Raw genomic sequence first — 18,091 nt, forward strand, 5'->3', positions numbered from 1 at the left:
TATTACAACAAACAATTTGACCCAATTGCATTGCATTTGGTTGGCACACCTGAGATTCGCGTTGGGATAAAAATGCAGCAGCGTTTAACCTGGTCACCGCCAAGGGATGAAGCCAATCTCACTAATTGTAGCCTTCTATTGGCTGAAAGGGGCTGTTTGGGGGGCACATATATCCAATCCAAGTCTCTCCAATATCCTCTGCTTCTAAAATGAACTGGGAGGCACTGTGCGGAAAGCAGGTTGGTTTTTGCTGTGGGTGCGGAGAGCAGGGTGGATTTTGCTGTGGGTGCGGAGAGCAGGGTCATTAACTACTGCTAGTTATTCCGGCTGAGAGAGAGAAAAAGGATGCAGGAGGCAGCAAGGGAAGAGGCATGCACAGAAAGCGGAAGTGGCTTTTTTAGATGGTGAAATTTTGATATTGTTGAAAACGTTGCTAAAGAATGGTTGCATCGCCGCTACAGCTTTGTATCCATTCTCGGTGCGAATAGACGTAGCAGACCACTGCCTGGCTGCAGGAAGGTGATATTTCCCTGGACCAGCTGGAGATTCTGAAAACAAACGGCACGACCTTGCTATAATAAAGGTACACAAAATTGCTGGGGAAACTCAGCGGGTGCAGCAGCATCTATAGAGCGAAGGAAATAGGCGACGTTTCGGGCCGAACCCCTTCTAATAAAAGCAGGATTGCTCTTTATTTTTTTGACAGTGCAACGTTAGAGCAAATGAACTGAGGTATTTAAAGTAAAACAACAACAAAAAAAAGCTCACACATTTGAGTAAAAAACAAATAACCAGAACTTGCAATAGGAAATGATGATGGGTCACAAGTCCACACACACACACACACACACACACACACACACACACACACACACACACACACACACAAAGACGCCCACCAACATGACTCTAGGGGTATTGTTTTTAAGCTCCGCCTGCAGGGTTGGCTGTGGATGGGTTAGAGTAGTGTGACATGTGTAGCTGGTAAAAGCCCGGTACTGCGGCACAGCGCGGAAACAACTCAGCAAAAGAAGCCAAGAGGAATACTGCAAACAGACAGACGCCGATGTAAGTCACACAATAGCAGCCCTGTCGCAGAGCGGGATCCAAAGAAAAAAAACCTTTCCTTGATTTTCTTTATTTCTTCGTTTTCTTAAACAAAAACGACTCTAACGTGTGATCGTTTCCTGTGTGTAACGTATACCGGATCCGACGCTTTGGGCTGAAATGACAGCTATTAGGCAAATGGGAAATAACACGTAGGAAACTCAACCACGGCAGGCCTTTTGTGTGCTGTTCTCTCCTGCATCTCAGCGCCGTTAGCTACAGGGTCTCATTTTGAGCAACAGTGTGGACATGTAGATGTGCGCCTGGCTGTGTTAATATAAAATATATGGACGTTGAATATATTGTTGCCCTGAATAGATATGCATATTTAAATTGTATGTCACTGTAAATTGATGCCCTTTTTAAAGATTTAATAAATATCTAGATTTATGTCCTGCTATTTCACAATCTTTCCATTTAGGGCAACAATTATACAATTTATGAGTGTATGTTTAGGAAAGGTCCCGATCCCAAACGATTTTTTTTTGGTGTAAACCAGCATCTACTGTTCCTTGTATCTCTCTCTGTAAGGCCATTTAGATTGAAGCACTCAGATCCAAGAGAGAACCAGGACATTTGTCTGTGTGTATTATCTACATACACTATTTTATAACTGCAAGAGTGACCACACGTTAAAAGTTGGGCGGTGGTGTATCCTGAGCACATGAAAGGGAATATATAGATATGCATATATATGTGCATACATATATATATGCATAAATATGCAAATATATATATTTGCAAACATACATATGTATGTGTGTGTGTGTATATATATATATATATACACACACACATATGTATGTATGCAAATATATATATATGCATATCTATATGTATGCACACATATATGCATATATATATGTATGTGTGTATATACATGTATGCACATAAATATGTATGCACATATATATGTATGCATATATGTATGGATGCATATATGTATGGATGCATATATGTATGGATGCATACATATATGCATATATATGTATGGATGCATATATGTATGGATGCATACATATACGCATATATATATATATATATATATATGTATGGATGCATATATATATGCATACATAGGTAGGCATGCATGCATATAAATATATGCATATGTAAATATGCATACACATATATGCATATATAGGTACATGCTTATATATATATATATGTATGCATATGTATGTATGCACATGCATATATATGTATGCATATGCATATGTATGCATATGTATGTATGCATGTGTATGTATGTATGCATATGCATATGTATGTATGCATATGCATATCTATGTATGTATGCATATGCATATCTATGTATGTATGCATATGCATATCTGTGTATGTATGCATATGCATATGTATGTATGCATATCTATGTATGTATGCATATGTTTGTATGCATATGTATGTGTTTCTTCATAATTAATCAAATGAAAGAGTCTTGTCAGATATTTCAAAATTACTTTGTATTGATATTGGTTTTGTTATTGTCACATGTAATAATACAGTAAAACACCTTTGTTTGTGTGCTATCCAATTAAATAAGATCATAATATGTGCATGACTTGATTGTACTCACAAGTACCAAAAAGAGAAATACAAGGAAACCCCCCAAAATGCAGGATATATGTTTGCAGTGTTGTAGTGTTACATTTCCAGAGAAAAAAGTCCAATGTCCGCAATGAAGTATGATGGAAGATTAGGACTGCAACCTAGCTTATGGGAGGGCTGACATAACAAGCTGGAGTATCTCAGCGGGCCAGACAGCATCTCTGGAGAAAAGGGATAGATGATTTTTCGGGTCGAGACCCTTCTTCAGATTGAGGACTGTTTGTTAGACTTATAACAGAGGACAAGAGTTGTTCCTGAATCTGGTGGTACATGCTTTCAAGCTTTTGTATGTTCTGCCCAACAGCAGAGAGGAAAAGAGGGAATGACAGGAATAAAAAAGGGGTAACTTGACACATCGAATCAATCATTTACAGGAGGTTTGAACATTTCACTATGTCTGTCATCTTGAAAGAACTCCCAAGATATATAAAATTCCTAGGCTTTTATATTTAGTACTTCAGGACATGAGAATGTATGTCAGCAAGGGACAGTTTAAAGGTGTATTGGCATTGCATAGCAGCAGCTGTAATTTCTGACCATTGAAGGTGTTATGCCAATGCTTTATTTTTAGTGAACCACCAATCCCCTCAAGTTCTACAAAATAAAGTATTTTTTCTTTTTGACACTTGGGTCAATATTTCATTCATTTTAATATTTGAAAAAACTTTGTTAATGTGCTCTTTGTGGTGCATATACAATTCTCAATGTGTTGCTCCTTGCAAGCCGTAGACCCAAGCATTTCAATTGTGTTACCTGTTGATGGGGGAGGCTATCATTTAAACAAGGTGACGGTTGGAAATGGGGATAAATTCTTTAACTATCAAAATTAACAGTGACATTTGAACAATTATACATAAATAATTGTCATGGTTGGTAAATTTGTGATGTCAAAAGTATGGAGTCTTGTTGGCACATGATCTTGTAACAATATAGATGTCAGAGAATGTTTTAAAGACAATTCAGCAAAAATATCATGTTAATTCGAGAATAAATTGGAATGGATTCTAACGACCTTCTCTATCGTCCCTATCAGAAGAGTCTATAGTTTTGGAGGTTCAATTTATGTCAAGCTTATTTAAATTTGTAATTTATTGAGAAGAAACAGGGCGACGCAGTGGAGCAGGTGGTAGAGCTGCTGCTTCATATCACCAGAGACCCGTGTTTGGTGTTGTCTGTGTGGAGTTTGCACGCTCTCTCTGTGACAGCTGAGTTTCCTCTGAGTGCTCTGGTTTCCTCCCACATCCTAAAGACATGTTGGTTTGTAGGTTAATTGACCTCTGTAAATGCTGCCTAGTATATAGGGAGTGGATGCGAAAGTGGGATAACATAGAACTAGTGTGAACGAGTGATCGATGGTCAGCGTGGACTTGCTGTTTGCATGCTGTGTCTCTAAACTAAACACTGTACCCTGCAAACATGCATTCTAAGTATATTTCTTCCAGCATTACATTGTAAGTGTACATTATGTAATAGGAATGGAGTGGTTTGAGTGGAGGAAGGACCTGATTATAATATTGACCATTACAGATTAGCAGTTGTAGGTTACATCTAAAGGTAAACGAGATACTGAAATATCAGCAACAACTCACAATCAGTTCAGGCAGTATCTATAGAAAGCAAATCATGGTTAACGTTTCAGATCAAAAACCTTTAATCAGGCCTAGGAAAGTGAGAAATCACAATCATTTTCTCAGTTACATTTTCTCAGTTCTGTGGAGAACTTTCCGACCTGCTGCATTAACTCTGTTTATCTTTCCAGAGATGCTGACTGACCCTGTTTCCAGTAGTTTCTGCATTTAATTTCCAGAACAAAATGTTCATGTTTATTTTAGGTGATATTTTATTTGTTTGACAATTTCAAGTTATTCACTTGCCGTCTCCAAGTAGAAACAGTGATTGTTTTTATGGTTTTTAAGTCAATTGATATTTTGTTAAAGCATCATTTTTGTAGATAGGAAGACACGCTCAAATTTATGAAATAATTGTATGTAATTCAGTCTTAATTTTACAGTGATGAGAAGCCAACGAGCCAGAGTATCTCTATGGTTCTGGCTAAGGAACTGGGTGATATTCAAATAAAAAACATCACTGTGCCATCAGTGTAACAAGATCATGACAACCTTACCCATGTCATTTCCATGATAAACACTGGCATGCAAAGTTATTATGAAAATAACTGAGAAGAAATCTTTCATGACAAAAATATGATTACATCATAGTTCCTATACAAAATCATGAGAGGAATACCGCGGGTAGATGCACAGAGTCTTTTGCCCAGAGTATAGGGAATCGAGGACAAAGGTTCAAGGTGAAGGGGAAAAGATTTAATAGGAGTCCGAGGGGTAGCTTTTTCGCACAAAGGGTGGTGGCTGTATGGAACAAGCTGCCAGAGGAGGTAGTTGAGGCTGGGACTATCCCATTGTTTAAAAAACAGACAGGTACATATTAGGACAGGTTTGTGGGAATATGGACCAAGCGCATACAAGTGGGACTGGTGTAGCTTGGACATTGTTGACCAGTGTGGGCGAGTTGGGCAGAATGGCCTGTTTCCACACTGTATCACTCTATGACTTTATTGATTTAGTGGAATTTCACATTTGTTTAAGTTTATTGGATGTTAAAAACCTTACATTTGGGCCTATTTCCCATCTAGTTCACACAATTTTTCCTTCATTTCTATTTCTACAACCAATCTTGAGGATTCATTGTCTGTATCCACTTTTTTTTTTAATGCTTCTATGTTTATCATGAAAACAATACTCAGATTGCAAGAACTTCTAGTTATGTATACAGGGAAAGAATTGTGAGAGGAAATGTGAATTGCTTAGAAACAGAGACAGGATAATTTATAATGGGAAATAGAATATTGGTAGAGACATTAAATAGGTACTTTGTATTTGTCTTTATGGAAGAAGACGCAAAGAAACCTGCTAGAAAACAAAGACGAACAAAATATCTGACAAGAGAAAGAATTGGAAGGAAATTAGTATTCGTGAAAAATAAGTACGAGGTCAATTAATGAGATTGAAAGCCAATAAATCCCAAGATGCCTGTGACCTACATCCCAAACTTTAAAAAAAAAGTGGCTGCAGAGATAATAGATGCATTGGTTATTATCATTCATAGTTCTATAGATTGTAGAATTGTTCCTGATTGGATTGTAGCACATGTAACCCCACTATTTAAGAAACAAAGGGGAAATAAATTGGTGAATTTCTGATCTGTTGGCCTAAAACAGACAGTGGAGAAAATATGTAATGACAGAACACTTGGAATAATAGGATTGAGCAGATTAAGCAATGCTTTATGAAGGAATTAAAAAAAGATACAATGTGCTGGAGAACAGCAGTTCGGGCACCAATGTGTAAGAAGAAACTGCAGATGCTGGTTTAATCCAAAGATAGACACAAAAATCTGGGGTAACTCAGCGAGACAGGCAGCATCTCTGGAGAGAAGGAATGGGTGGCGTTTTGGGTCAAGACCCTTTTTCAGCCTGAGGAGTTCCGTTTGATTAATATCCTGGAGTTCTTTGAGGGTGTGACTCGTAGTATAGATAGCGGAACCAGTAGATGGGTTGCATTTAGATTTTCAGAAAGCTTTTAATATAGTGCAATGCATGCGATTGATTAACAAAGTCGTCTTCTTCTTCGTGTCCACACACAAGATTAGAAGTTGTTCAGCCAGAGCTGAACACACTTCTCGGCATCTGCATACAATTGCGCTTCTTGTGTGTGGTGGTTGAGTTGAGGAATTGTGAAGGCAAGAAGACATTAATTGGTGTTATCTACAGACCCCCAAATAGTAGCCCGGATGTAGCGTGTAAGTTGCCAGGAATATAAAACTGGCATGTAACAAATGTAATGCCACTGTGGTGATGGGGGATTTCAATATGCAGGTAGACTGGGAAAATCAGGTTGGTTCAGGACCCCAAGAAAGAGAGTTTGTAGAATGCCTCCGAGATGGATTCTTAGAGCAGCTTGTAATGGAGCCGACCAGAGAAAAGGCAATTCTGGATTTAGTGTTGTCCAATGAACCAGATATGATAAGAGAACTTGAGGTAAAGGAACCGCTTGGAGGTAGTGATCATAATATGATTAGTTTTAATTTGCAATTTGAGAAGGAGAACATTAAATCGGAAGTGTCAGTGATAGAAACATAGAAACATAGAAATTAGGTGCAGGAGTAGGCCATTCGGCCCTTCGAGCCTGCACCGCCATTCAATATGATCATGGCTGATCATCCAACTCAGTATCCCGTACCTGCCTTCTCTCCATACCCTCTGATCCCCTTAGCCACAAGGGCCACAAGTGATGCAGTTGAACAAAGGGGACTATGAAAGCATGAGAGGGGAGCTGGCCAAGGTAGACTGGAAAGGGATCCTCACAGGAATGTCGGTGGAACAGCAATGGCAGGAATTTCTGGGCATAATCCGGAAGACGCAGGATCATTTCATTCCAAAAAGGAAGAAAGATTCTAAGGGGAGTAGGAGGCAACCGTGGCTGACAAGAGAAGTTAGGGATAGAATAAAACTAAAAGAAAAGATGTATAACACAGCAAAGAGTAGCCGGAACCCAGAGGATTGGGAAACTTTCATAGGACAACAGAAGGAAACAAAACAGGCAATACGGGCTGAAAAGATGAAGTACGAAGGAAAGCTGGCCAGGAATATAAAGAAGAACAGTAAAAGCTTCTTTAGATATGTTAAGGGAAAAAGAGTAGCAAAGTCAAATGTGGGCCCCTTGAAGGCAGACACGGGTGAAATTATTATGTGCAACAAGGAAATGGCAGAAGAGTTGAATAGGTATTTCGGATCTGTCTTCACTAAGGAAGACACAAACAATCTCCCAGAAATACTGGAGGACAGAGGATCTAAGGGGGTAGAGGAACTGAAATAAGTTTTCATTAGGCGAGAAATAGTATTGGGTAGGCTAATGGGACTGAAGGATGATAAATCCCCCGGGCCTGATGGTCTGCATCCCAGGGTCCTCAGGGAGGTGGCTCTAGAAATAGTGGACACATTGATGATCATTTTCTAATGTTCAATAGATTCAGGATCAATTCCTGTGGATTGGAGGATAGCTAATGTTATCCCACTTTTCAAGAAAGGAGCGAGAGAGAAAACGGGGAATTACAGACCAGTTAGCCTGATTTCAGTGGTGGGAAAGATGCTGGAGTCAATTATAAAAGAGGTAATAATGGGGCATCTGGATAGCAGTAAAAGGATTAGTCCAAGACAACATGGATTTATGAAAGGGAAATCATGCTTGGCTAATCTTCTGGAATTTTTTGAGGATGTGACAAGTAAAATAGATGAGGCGGTGCCAGTGGATGTAGTGTTTCTAGACTTTCAGAAAGCCTTTGATAAGGTCCCGCACGGGAGACTGGTGACTAAAATTAGAGCACATGTTATTGGGGGTAGGGTGTTGACATGGATAGAAAATTGGTTGGCAGACCGGAAGCAAAGAGTAGGAGTGAACGGGTTATTTTCAGAATAATAATAATAATAATAATACATTTTATTTGCGGGCGCCTTTCAAAGTCTCAAGGACACCTTACAGAGATTAACAAGAGAGAAAAAACATATAGTCGGAGTAAAATAAATAATAAGGACATCACCAATACACAAATTAAAGACAGAAATCGCTCCAAAGACAAAAAAAATCAAAAACACAATATGAAGAGAGAGCAGCGGCAGCTAAAGCGCGCCAGCGTCCACTCTCCCTTCCGACAGCCATCTTGGACACAGACTAACATATTAACTTACACACAAAAAAAATCATCCCCCCACAATGATTGCCACTGTGGGGGAAGGCACAATGTCCAGTCCCCATCTCCAGTTCTCCCAAAGTCAGGCCTATTGAGGCCACCGCTATTGCCTCTACGGAGGCCCGATGTTCCTGGCCGTTCTGGCCGGGTGGTGTTGCCCCGGCGTCGGGAGAGTCCTCACAACGGCTGGGCCACCTGGAACGGCCGCTTCGTAACTGGGGACCGCGGCTCCCAAAGCCGGCAAGGCCGCGCTGGTTTGGAGCTCCCAGGCTCCCGATGTTAGAGTCGGCGCCGCCCGCTCCGCTCCGCAGACCCGCAGCCTGGAGGTGTTGAACACGGCGGTCACAGCTCACCGGAGCTCCAGCGCGTCGATCCAGCGCGGCGGCCCAGGCAAGGCATCGCCCGCTCCGCTCCGCAATAGTGCTCCAGTGCTGTGCTGCCACCGAAGCCAAGGTGCTGGGCGGTCCCCGACAGTAAACAGCGCTCCACGCCTGCTGGTAGGCCACGAGGACGGGTCGACGGGGCAGCCCGAAGAAAAAGCTGCCTCACCAACCAGGTAGGGACCTAGAAATATTATTACCCCCTACCCCCCACATTAAAAAGTAATTTCTCCCACAGACAAGGCACAGAACACACTAAAACTTCCAAAAAAAAGTGAATTAAACGGACGGCTGCTGGTTAGCAGCCGTTCCCCAAGATGGCTCCTCCTGATGTTATGCAGGCAGTGGCGAGTGGAGTGCTGCAAGGCTCAGTGTTGGGGCCGCAACTGTTTACCATATATATTAATGATTTGGAAGAGGGAATTAGGAGCAACACTAGCAAGTTTGCGGATGACACAAAGCTGGGTGGCAGTGCGAACTGTGAAGAAAATGTTAGGAGGTTGCAGGGTGACCTGGACAGGTTGAGTGAGTGGGCAGATGCATGGCAGATGCAGTATAATATAGATAAATGTGAGGTTATCCACTTTGGCGGCAAAAACAAGGGGGCAGTTTATTATCTCAATGGGGTTAGGTTAGGTAAGGGGGAGGTGCAGCGAGACCTGGGCGTCCTTGTATACCGGTCACTGAAAGTTGACTTACAGGTACAGCAGGCAGTGAAGAAAGCTAATAGAATGTTGGCCTTCATAACAGGAGGATTTCAGTATAGGAGTAAAGAGGTTCTTCTGCAGTTGTATAGGGCTCTGGTGAGACAACATCTGGAGTATTGTGTACAGTTTTGGTCTCCTATTTTGAGGAAGGACATCCTTGTGATTGAGGCAGTGCAGCGGAGGTTCACGAGATTGATCCCTGGGATGGCGGGACTGTCATATGAGGAAAGATTGAAAAGACTAGGCTTGTATTTGCTGGAGTTTAGAAGGATGAGGGAGGGTTCTTATAGAAACGTATACAATTATAAAAGGACTGGTCAAGCTAGACGCAGGAAAAATGTTCCCAATGTTGGGCGAGTCCAGAAACAGTCTTAGAATAAATGGAGGTCATTTAAGACTGAGGTGAGAAAAAACTTTTTCACCCAGAGAGTTGTGAATTTATGGAATTCCCTGCCACAGAGGGCAGTGGAGGCCAAGTCACTGGATGGATTTAAGAGAGAGTTAGATCGAGCTCTAGGGGCTTGTGGAGTCAAGGGATATGGGGAGAAGGCAGGCACGGGTTATTGATAGGGGACGATCAGCCATGATCACAATGAATGACGGTGCTGGCTCGAAGGGCCGAACGGCCTCCTCCTGCACCTATTTTCTATGTTTTCTATGTTTCCTATGGTGGAAAGATTGGTGAAAACAGGGCCTCAAAGTGAACGCTCTTTCCTTGATCCCCACTTGACCCCCACAGGTGAGAATATGGATTAATATACTGACATGGTTTCAGAATTATATAACAGACGGAGAGAATGGTGTGGGAATTAATGTGTCTTTCTCAGGTTGAGAGGCAGTGACTTGTGGGATGTTGGGCATCAACTATTCACAACCTGGCTGAGGAGGTCAAGTGTCATAGTTCCAGTTTTGTTGATTATATGGAGTGCATGCTTGTGACTATGGAGGATATCAAATGGCTCCAAGAAACTGAGTGGGCGAGAACAAGGTAGATTGAATGTAAGGTGGAACATGTGAAATCATCCACTTCAGTGCACAGAACAGAAAAGCAGAGTATATTTTAAATGGTGAGAGAACGGGAAGTGTTGAACTTCAAAGGGTACGTACGCAATGCTAATCTATAGAGTTTCATATACAATTCATGAATGTCTCTTTATGTGTCTGCACTGAAAGCTGACATGGAGGGGTAATAAGCATTTGGGAAGGTAAATAGTTTGTTGGCCTTTATTAGGAGAGGTTTTGAATACAGGAGTGAGGACTTCTTCCTGCATTTATAATAAACACAAATTGCTTTAGTAACACAGCGGGGCAGGTAGCATCTCTGGATAGAAGGAATGGGTGGCGTTTCAGGTCGACACCCTTAGGACATCTCGATCTGAAACGTCACTCATTCCTTCTATCCAGAGATGCTGCCTGTCCCGCTGAGTTACTTCAGCATTTTGTATTCATCTTCAGTGTAAACCAGCATCTGCAGTTCCTTCCTACACATTACTGCACTTATACCTGTACTCAAATCATCTCATAATAAAGAGCTCACGCCTTTCTTTTGATACTGTTTGAAAACAAGAATAAGGATGCCTTACTGTACCTCTATCGGGTCCTGGTGAGATCACACCTGGAATTACTTAACCTCTCTACTTACCCCCCAAAATATGTTTTTGCCATAGAGAGAATACAGCACAGGTTCACCAGGTCAGCTACTGGGTGGAAGTTTGCTTTTTAAGAGATTGCGTGGCCTAGGCCTGTGCTCTCTAGAATTTGGAAGAATTGAAATTGACAAAGCTCTTTACGGAGGTCATCGGTTGGTGCAGGGAGGATGTTTCTTTGTCTGAGGAGATGCCAACAAGCACTTGCATCAGAATGAGGGATAGGCCATTTAGGACTGAGATGAGGAGACATTTGCTCATGCGACGGGTGGTGAATCATTAGCATTCTCTATCATGGATAGAATCCATGTAGAGATCAATAGATTTATGGATTATATTATGGAGAGTGCAAGAACATGGTGCTGTTCAGCTATGATTTTGTGCAGCAATCTTAAAGGACTAGGTGGCTCTTTCCTGTCTCTATTTTGTTTTGAGCTTTACAAATACCTATCGATGGTCCATTGATACTTTAGAAAAGTTCCAAAGGACCAATTTTAAAAGTAAGAAATCTGCTTTAGAGAAGTACAATTAGATTGATTATATATGTAGCCTGAAGAAGGGTCTCAACCCAAAACGTCGCCCATTCCTTTTCTCCAGAGATGCTGCCTGTCCCGCTGAGTTACTCCAGCATTTTGTGTCTTTCTTCAGATTAATTATATAGTTCAGAGTTCTTCCAAATACCTTCTATTTATTTATAAGTACCATCATCATGTGTGAAGTCAGAACATCCTCCTTTTCAAAAAGTCAGATGAAAGATGTATTTTGTCATTATTACTGTTCATTAGTTTCTCGTTGTTTAAAGTGTCATTTGTAGACAAAGTGCCCATTAATGAAGTAACATCAATACCGTGTTCAACATTTTACTCCTTGTATTTAAGTGAATTTTAGATATTTTGTTTGGAAATTAATGGACCATTATTAAAGTAACAAATGCTTAACTTTTGTATTGTTCTCTGTACCAATGATCAGGCAAACCAATATACTGTTGATGCAATATTTTTTTTAAATAATGAAGACAGTATTATAGGGTTTTAGCGCAGTTTTATATTTGAATATCTTATTAAAACAACAACAGCAATAATTCAAAATTGTCCTCATTTTTCCAAAATCTGGCATTGTTTTTATTTCTTTTTCCAAGAAGGTGAATTTGTGTGGCAAAATGTTAATGCAGTTCACTGTTTAGCTCTTACATGGATTTGCATACATGTTAATAAACTTGACATCCAACATCTATCAAAATGGGAGGTAATACTTGTAGTTGGAGTTTAGAAGCTTGCATTCTTTTTTTGTTAAAAGGTGGGTTTTGCAGTAAACATATCAGCTCAAGTCAGCAAAATAAGAATATAAACCCTATGGCCATGATAGCTGCATTGAATTGAAATACTATCACCAGTTTGTGATTTTTGGGGTTAAGCTCCATTCTATCAATCCTGGTGTTCCCACTGCTGCAAAATGCCTGAGAATTATTAAGTGCAACAAATGTAAAGGTTATTTATATCCCCCCTTTTCACGCATTTGTCTGGAGAAAATACTCTGCTTTTATTGGGATACATTTCTATAGTTTTGGATAAATGCTATCTCCACTTTTCTGTTTAAATAGACTCAATTATCTGCACAATTTTACTCTCAGTGAAAGGACATTGGCTGCTGGCACAGCAAGCCCTGTCCCGCCCCGCCTGTAACTCATTGGCTGGGACAGCGTTGCCAGTAGACGCTAGCACATCGTCAGGACTTCATCCGGCGGAGCGTAGGACCCAGCGGGAACCCGCTCGGTCCACTGGCTTGCTAATGTACAGGGATCAAGCGATCAGCATTTGGTGATCAAACCGATGCAATCCAACAGATTGCACGTTTGCAATCCATCACGGGGAGTGCATTCTTTTGATATTGTATCCGCTGATTTGTATCCGGGATTTATTTTGGTCTTTATTTTTCCTTTCCCCAGATGGAGAGCCACAGGATAGACCGCCTTCTTGAGCTCGACAGAATGCAACCATGAGTCTTATGGCATAGTGTGTGTGTGTGTATGTGTGTTTCCTTTTTTTTGTGAACGTGCATTCGGAAATATGCAGCTGTGGAGAAGGAGAGAGCTGCATTAAACATGATGAAGACCGAAGCATCCTCAGCAGCCAGCCTGCGGAGTGCCTCTCCCCATCGCAATGCCTACGAGGCGGAGATCCAAGCGCTGCAGAAGCCCAGCCAGACGAGCAACGGGGAGGAGAAGCCGGGCGAGGATGCCGAGTGCAGGAAGCAGAGCAGGGGCAAGAAGTACGGCTCCAACGTGCACAGGATCAAGAACATGTTCCTGCAGAAGATGAGCACCCCGCCCAACGAGGCCACCGGCATCCCGGGCAAGGGCAAGGAGAGGTCCGTCAAGTTGTCCCTGCCCAGGGCCAGCAGCCTCAACGAGAACGTGGACCACAGCGCCCTGCTCAAACTCGGCACCAGCGTGTCGGAGAGGGTGAGCCGCCTCGACACCAAGTCCGAGAGACCTCTCTCCAAGCTGCAGGAGACCAGGAAGATGTTCGAGAAGAACATCCAGGAGAAGAACCTGTCCAACCGCATCTTGCTGAAGAAGGAGAGGGCCGGGCTGAAGGACAGCAAGCTGGACGTGGTGGTCCGCTTCAACGGGAGCACCGAGTCGCTGGACAGCTTGGAGACCGAGGCCATCTCGCCCACGGTGAGCCAGCTGAGCGCCGTGTTCGAGAGCGGAGCCCACCAGAAGAAGGCTGGCGCCCTTGACAAGGCGACCAGGCACGGCTCCTCCTCGCCCAACGCCAAACCCTTGCCCAAGAAGTCGAGGCTGGCTCTCAAAAGTCAACAGGATGCACTTAAAACAGAGGGCGGGCCCCACAGTGATGCAGACCTCTCCCTTGATCTAGCTGGTCCTGGCCAATTCAGGAGAGAGACCGAGGACCTGCAGACCGAGAGGTCGTTGACTGGCTCCCCATCCAGAAGCAACCTAGCCAGCAAGCTGGCATCGTTGGTGAAGCATGGGGACAGTCTAAAAGAAACGAGGCCTGTGGCCACCTCACAGAAGTCACACAGAGTTGAAGAAGTGAGGAAAATTAGGCCAGTGGATGTGGAGGAGGACACTGTAGAGTTGGAGCAGGAATCTGGACCTACAGATGATGGAGATGATTTTGAACTTGCCCCCAAGGACTTTCAGCAGGAGGAAGCTGGCACAGAGACTGGTGACCCTCATTTGGTAGAGACAGACTCACAAGCTCAGGATGTTAGCTCGGAAAATGGAGACTTTCTCAAAGATTCCTTGGATAATTTTCAGCCCCTGTCACTGGATTCCGGAGAGGAGATTGCACATCAGATGGAGGGGTCCCTGTCCTCGAAAGCAGGTTCCTTTGAAGACGGAGAGCAGGCTAAAAATGACCTTGATCGAGAGGACCATTGCAGGAAAACAGAAGACTTTTCTGAGGCAGATATGGTGGATATTAGCGCCTTCAGTGGGGTTGGCGATGAATCAGAAGGAAGTTGTCTGGATGATGATGAAGATGATGCATTTGAACCCGAGAGTGGCTTCTCAGAAATCACTGGACTATCCGATGAAGAGGAACCAGTTCCACACAGGAAGATTCGATTCAGCACGGCATCAATTAAAGTAAGTCCATATATAACAAGAATGTAACCAGGGGTTAGAAATGGATGGAATCATGTGGTGCATAACATTTCACGAAAAGATGAATTTACAAATGTTAGAATTATTATATTAATGTTTCCTCAAAAATTTAGTATAAGAGACAAGTATGATTTTTCTATTGAGAATAAATATTGAGTTGCTCATAGATAAAATGCTATCCATGCTGTTGATAATTATTTCAGGATTAAGCAGCTTAATAAATAATTAGTGGGTTTAATCAGATTTATTAGAAGACAAATTTGTCTAACATTACATACTTTATGGACTACTTCAATCTTATGATCTATATGGAATTCATTTCAGTTATTTTAATTATACAAATAACTGATTAGTTTAGATTTATCGTCACTTTTTAATGATGCTGCAGTCTGAAATTTATCCCTCAGCAGGAGATTGACATTTTACCAGTCATTCTGACTTACAGTTAACTCTTGGTATCACGTCACCATGGAAATTAGTAACTGCCTCCATTGGTGTTCTTGGTGGGTGGGATTACTTCAGCAGTTTATGCTGATTGGAACGGGTATTTACTGTACTTGCCTAGTTATTAAATCAGCACTGCTTAATTAAAGGGGAAAATGAAATCCTAAGGTTAAAATATTTTTCATTCATATAGCAATTACATCTTTACATATGAATGCATGTTTCAGGAATGTATTGTTAATCCATGACGTATATGTGTTGCATTTTAAGACAAGCTATCATCTGTGGGGATGCCGTTATTTTCTTGCAGTTAGAAATATAAATATTTCAGACTTGCAGAGTTCAGCAATGTGCTTTTTATGTTGTAAAATTGATGGTTTACCAGGCTGTTTTAAATGTATGTACAAGCCAAGTTCTGACTTGAGCAGATTGCACATTATAACTGATGAAGTTTGTCAGTTGCTCAATTGTTATCATTCTGAACCAGTCACCATAGAACTTCCTTGTGCAACAGGAAGGGGCATAATAAGACTTCCTGTGTAACAGTTTCCAATGCAGTAGGAAATCGACTTAAGTTTAAACATGTTATGCACATGTCGCTTCCAGCCAAATGTGTTACTGAACAGTTTCAGATATTGCTCGATTGGTTGGAACACTTGGCTTTACAATCCACAGAAAATGATCTGCCTCTTGTAGCTGTATTCCTTCTTTTCTTGGTGAATGATCATGACAGGATCTGAGAGTGGGTATGATTGAGGAAAGCCAAGATAGCCAAGCTAATCCATCGCTGGAAAATAAAATGTGCAGCTTTTTTCCTCAACCCCTCTCCATTCTCATCACAACAGCCAGTTGATCTTAAATAACCCCAGACTCTGTCTCTTCTATCTTAACTAGGTTGTTCAATTACAGCATGATCACAAATCTTTTGAAAGTTATGTTTTCTCTTTGACCCTTTCAGCACAGTCAGTAAATAGGTAATAAATTGTGTATCCTTTGACACAAAATGTAAATATGATTTCTAATAACTTGTAATTATGCAGTAAATTGTACCCTGTGTAATACTTTTGAAGTCTACTCACTTATGTAGACAGGATGTGGTGAACTTGTGTAAAGAGCTCCTTTCAGTCAATTCATTGAAACTATATTAGTCATTTGAGAGCTTAAAAATAATTGAAAGCTATTTTTGTTTGCTGTAGGTGATTGGTTGCAAGATTTTCTCACACTTTAATATTTTGATCCACATTTATGATGATGGGTGTTTATGGGTTTTTTTTTTAAAGCAATGAACATAATATCACAAGATTTGTTAGCAAACTTAAAATTCACAGAATTAAAGGGGCATAGTCGCATGGGTATGAATTTAGTTGAAGGACAGAGCATCGAGCCGTGTGGCCAGTTGTTTCTTCAATTTGGAAGGAGGTGCTACAGCCAGGGTCCCTTAAAGGTATTATGAATGGGCCTGCAGCTTGGGATCCAATGCATCATTTTGAAGTTTGCAGAGTAGCACTGTAGTAAAATAACAAAGCAGATGGATAAAATCACAACAAACACAAAGTGCTGGAGGAACTCGGTGGGTCAGACAGCATCTGTGGAGGAAATGAACAAGTGACAGAATCACGGGATGGTTGCAGCACGAAAGGAAGCCATTTTGGCCTTTCCAGTTCATGCCGGCTTTCCTTTCTTGGTTCATAACCCAAACTAATGTCGGGGAGCAGCAGAAGAATGGAATGAAATATCCCCACAATTCAATGGGATCTTTTAGGTTTTTTTTAGTAAAATAACGGAGTACTGTGCCAGTGACATCTAGGCAGCATTTGACCAATTGTGGGCATCAAGAAGTCCTGGCAATACTGAAGTCAGTGGGCATTAAGGTGAAAGCACTCCAGATACTCCAGAGTCATCTTTGGGCAGAGGAAGTTGTCTGTGATTGTTGGATGTCAATGATCACAGCTAGATCATCACTGTAGGATAGACACAAAATGCTGGAGTATCACAGTGGGACAGAGGGGATAGAAGGTACTGTAGGAGTTTCTTGGAGTTAAACAACTTCAGTATCATCAATGGCCTTCCATGCACCATGAGGTCAGTAATTGGGATGTTACCTGAGTGTGCACAGCTTCATTCTAATTGCCGCTCTTCAGAAAGAAAAGAAAAGCCGTACACGACTGTATGTGGAAAGACTGTGTAGATATCCAGGCATGGACAATTAATATTGACACTGAACGAATGCCAACAAATGACAACACTCAGCAAGTCTGCCTGTCTACTCTTGAAATTCAAAGCCACTAGCATTGGCCAGAGCCCTAATATGACATAATGGGTGTCATAATTGACCAGAAATTCAGCTGGACCAGCCATATAAATGCCCTGGCTCCAATATTAGATCAGAAACCAGATATCCTGCAGCAAATGACTCGCCTCTTGACACCTTAGAATATTGGTGTTGGTTAATTATTGTCATGTATACTGACATTCAGCGAAAACACATTTTTTAGTGCATTCTGGCAAATCATATCTTACATGAGTACATCACATGGTGCAAAAGATAATATAAACAGGGGTGCAGACACAAGGAAATAATGTGATAGAATACTCCCCACTTAGATAATTGCAGTTCCCTAAAACACACAAGAAGCTCAGCACCTTCCAGTATAAGGAAGCCTCTGTGACTGGAATTCCCCTCCAAGCCACATACTATACTGACTTGGAAATATGTTACTAGTCCTCCACCAGGGCAGGATGTAAATTGTGGGCGCCACCAGGAAGACTGGCAGCCCAATTAAATGACTCACCATT

The 18,091-nt window shown here is 41.6% G+C and overlaps 1 protein-coding gene across 1 annotated transcript in view; it reads left to right on the plus strand.

Annotated features, from left to right (window-relative positions):
* Positions 1-945: 945 nt before the first annotated feature.
* ppp1r9b (protein phosphatase 1 regulatory subunit 9B) overlaps positions 946-18,091 on the plus strand; it is a 203,553-nt gene continuing 186,407 nt past the window's right edge. Inside the window, exons 1-2 of the mRNA XM_033035329.1 lie at positions 946-1,068; positions 13,163-14,833. Of these exons, the coding sequence (XP_032891220.1) occupies positions 13,319-14,833 (1,515 nt within the window). The 5' untranslated portion in view covers positions 946-1,068; positions 13,163-13,318. The remainder of the gene's footprint in view (positions 1,069-13,162; positions 14,834-18,091) is intronic.

This window comes from Amblyraja radiata, chromosome 16, assembly GCF_010909765.2.
Source record: "Amblyraja radiata isolate CabotCenter1 chromosome 16, sAmbRad1.1.pri, whole genome shotgun sequence".
NCBI classification, from domain to species: Eukaryota; Metazoa; Chordata; class Chondrichthyes; order Rajiformes; family Rajidae; genus Amblyraja; species Amblyraja radiata.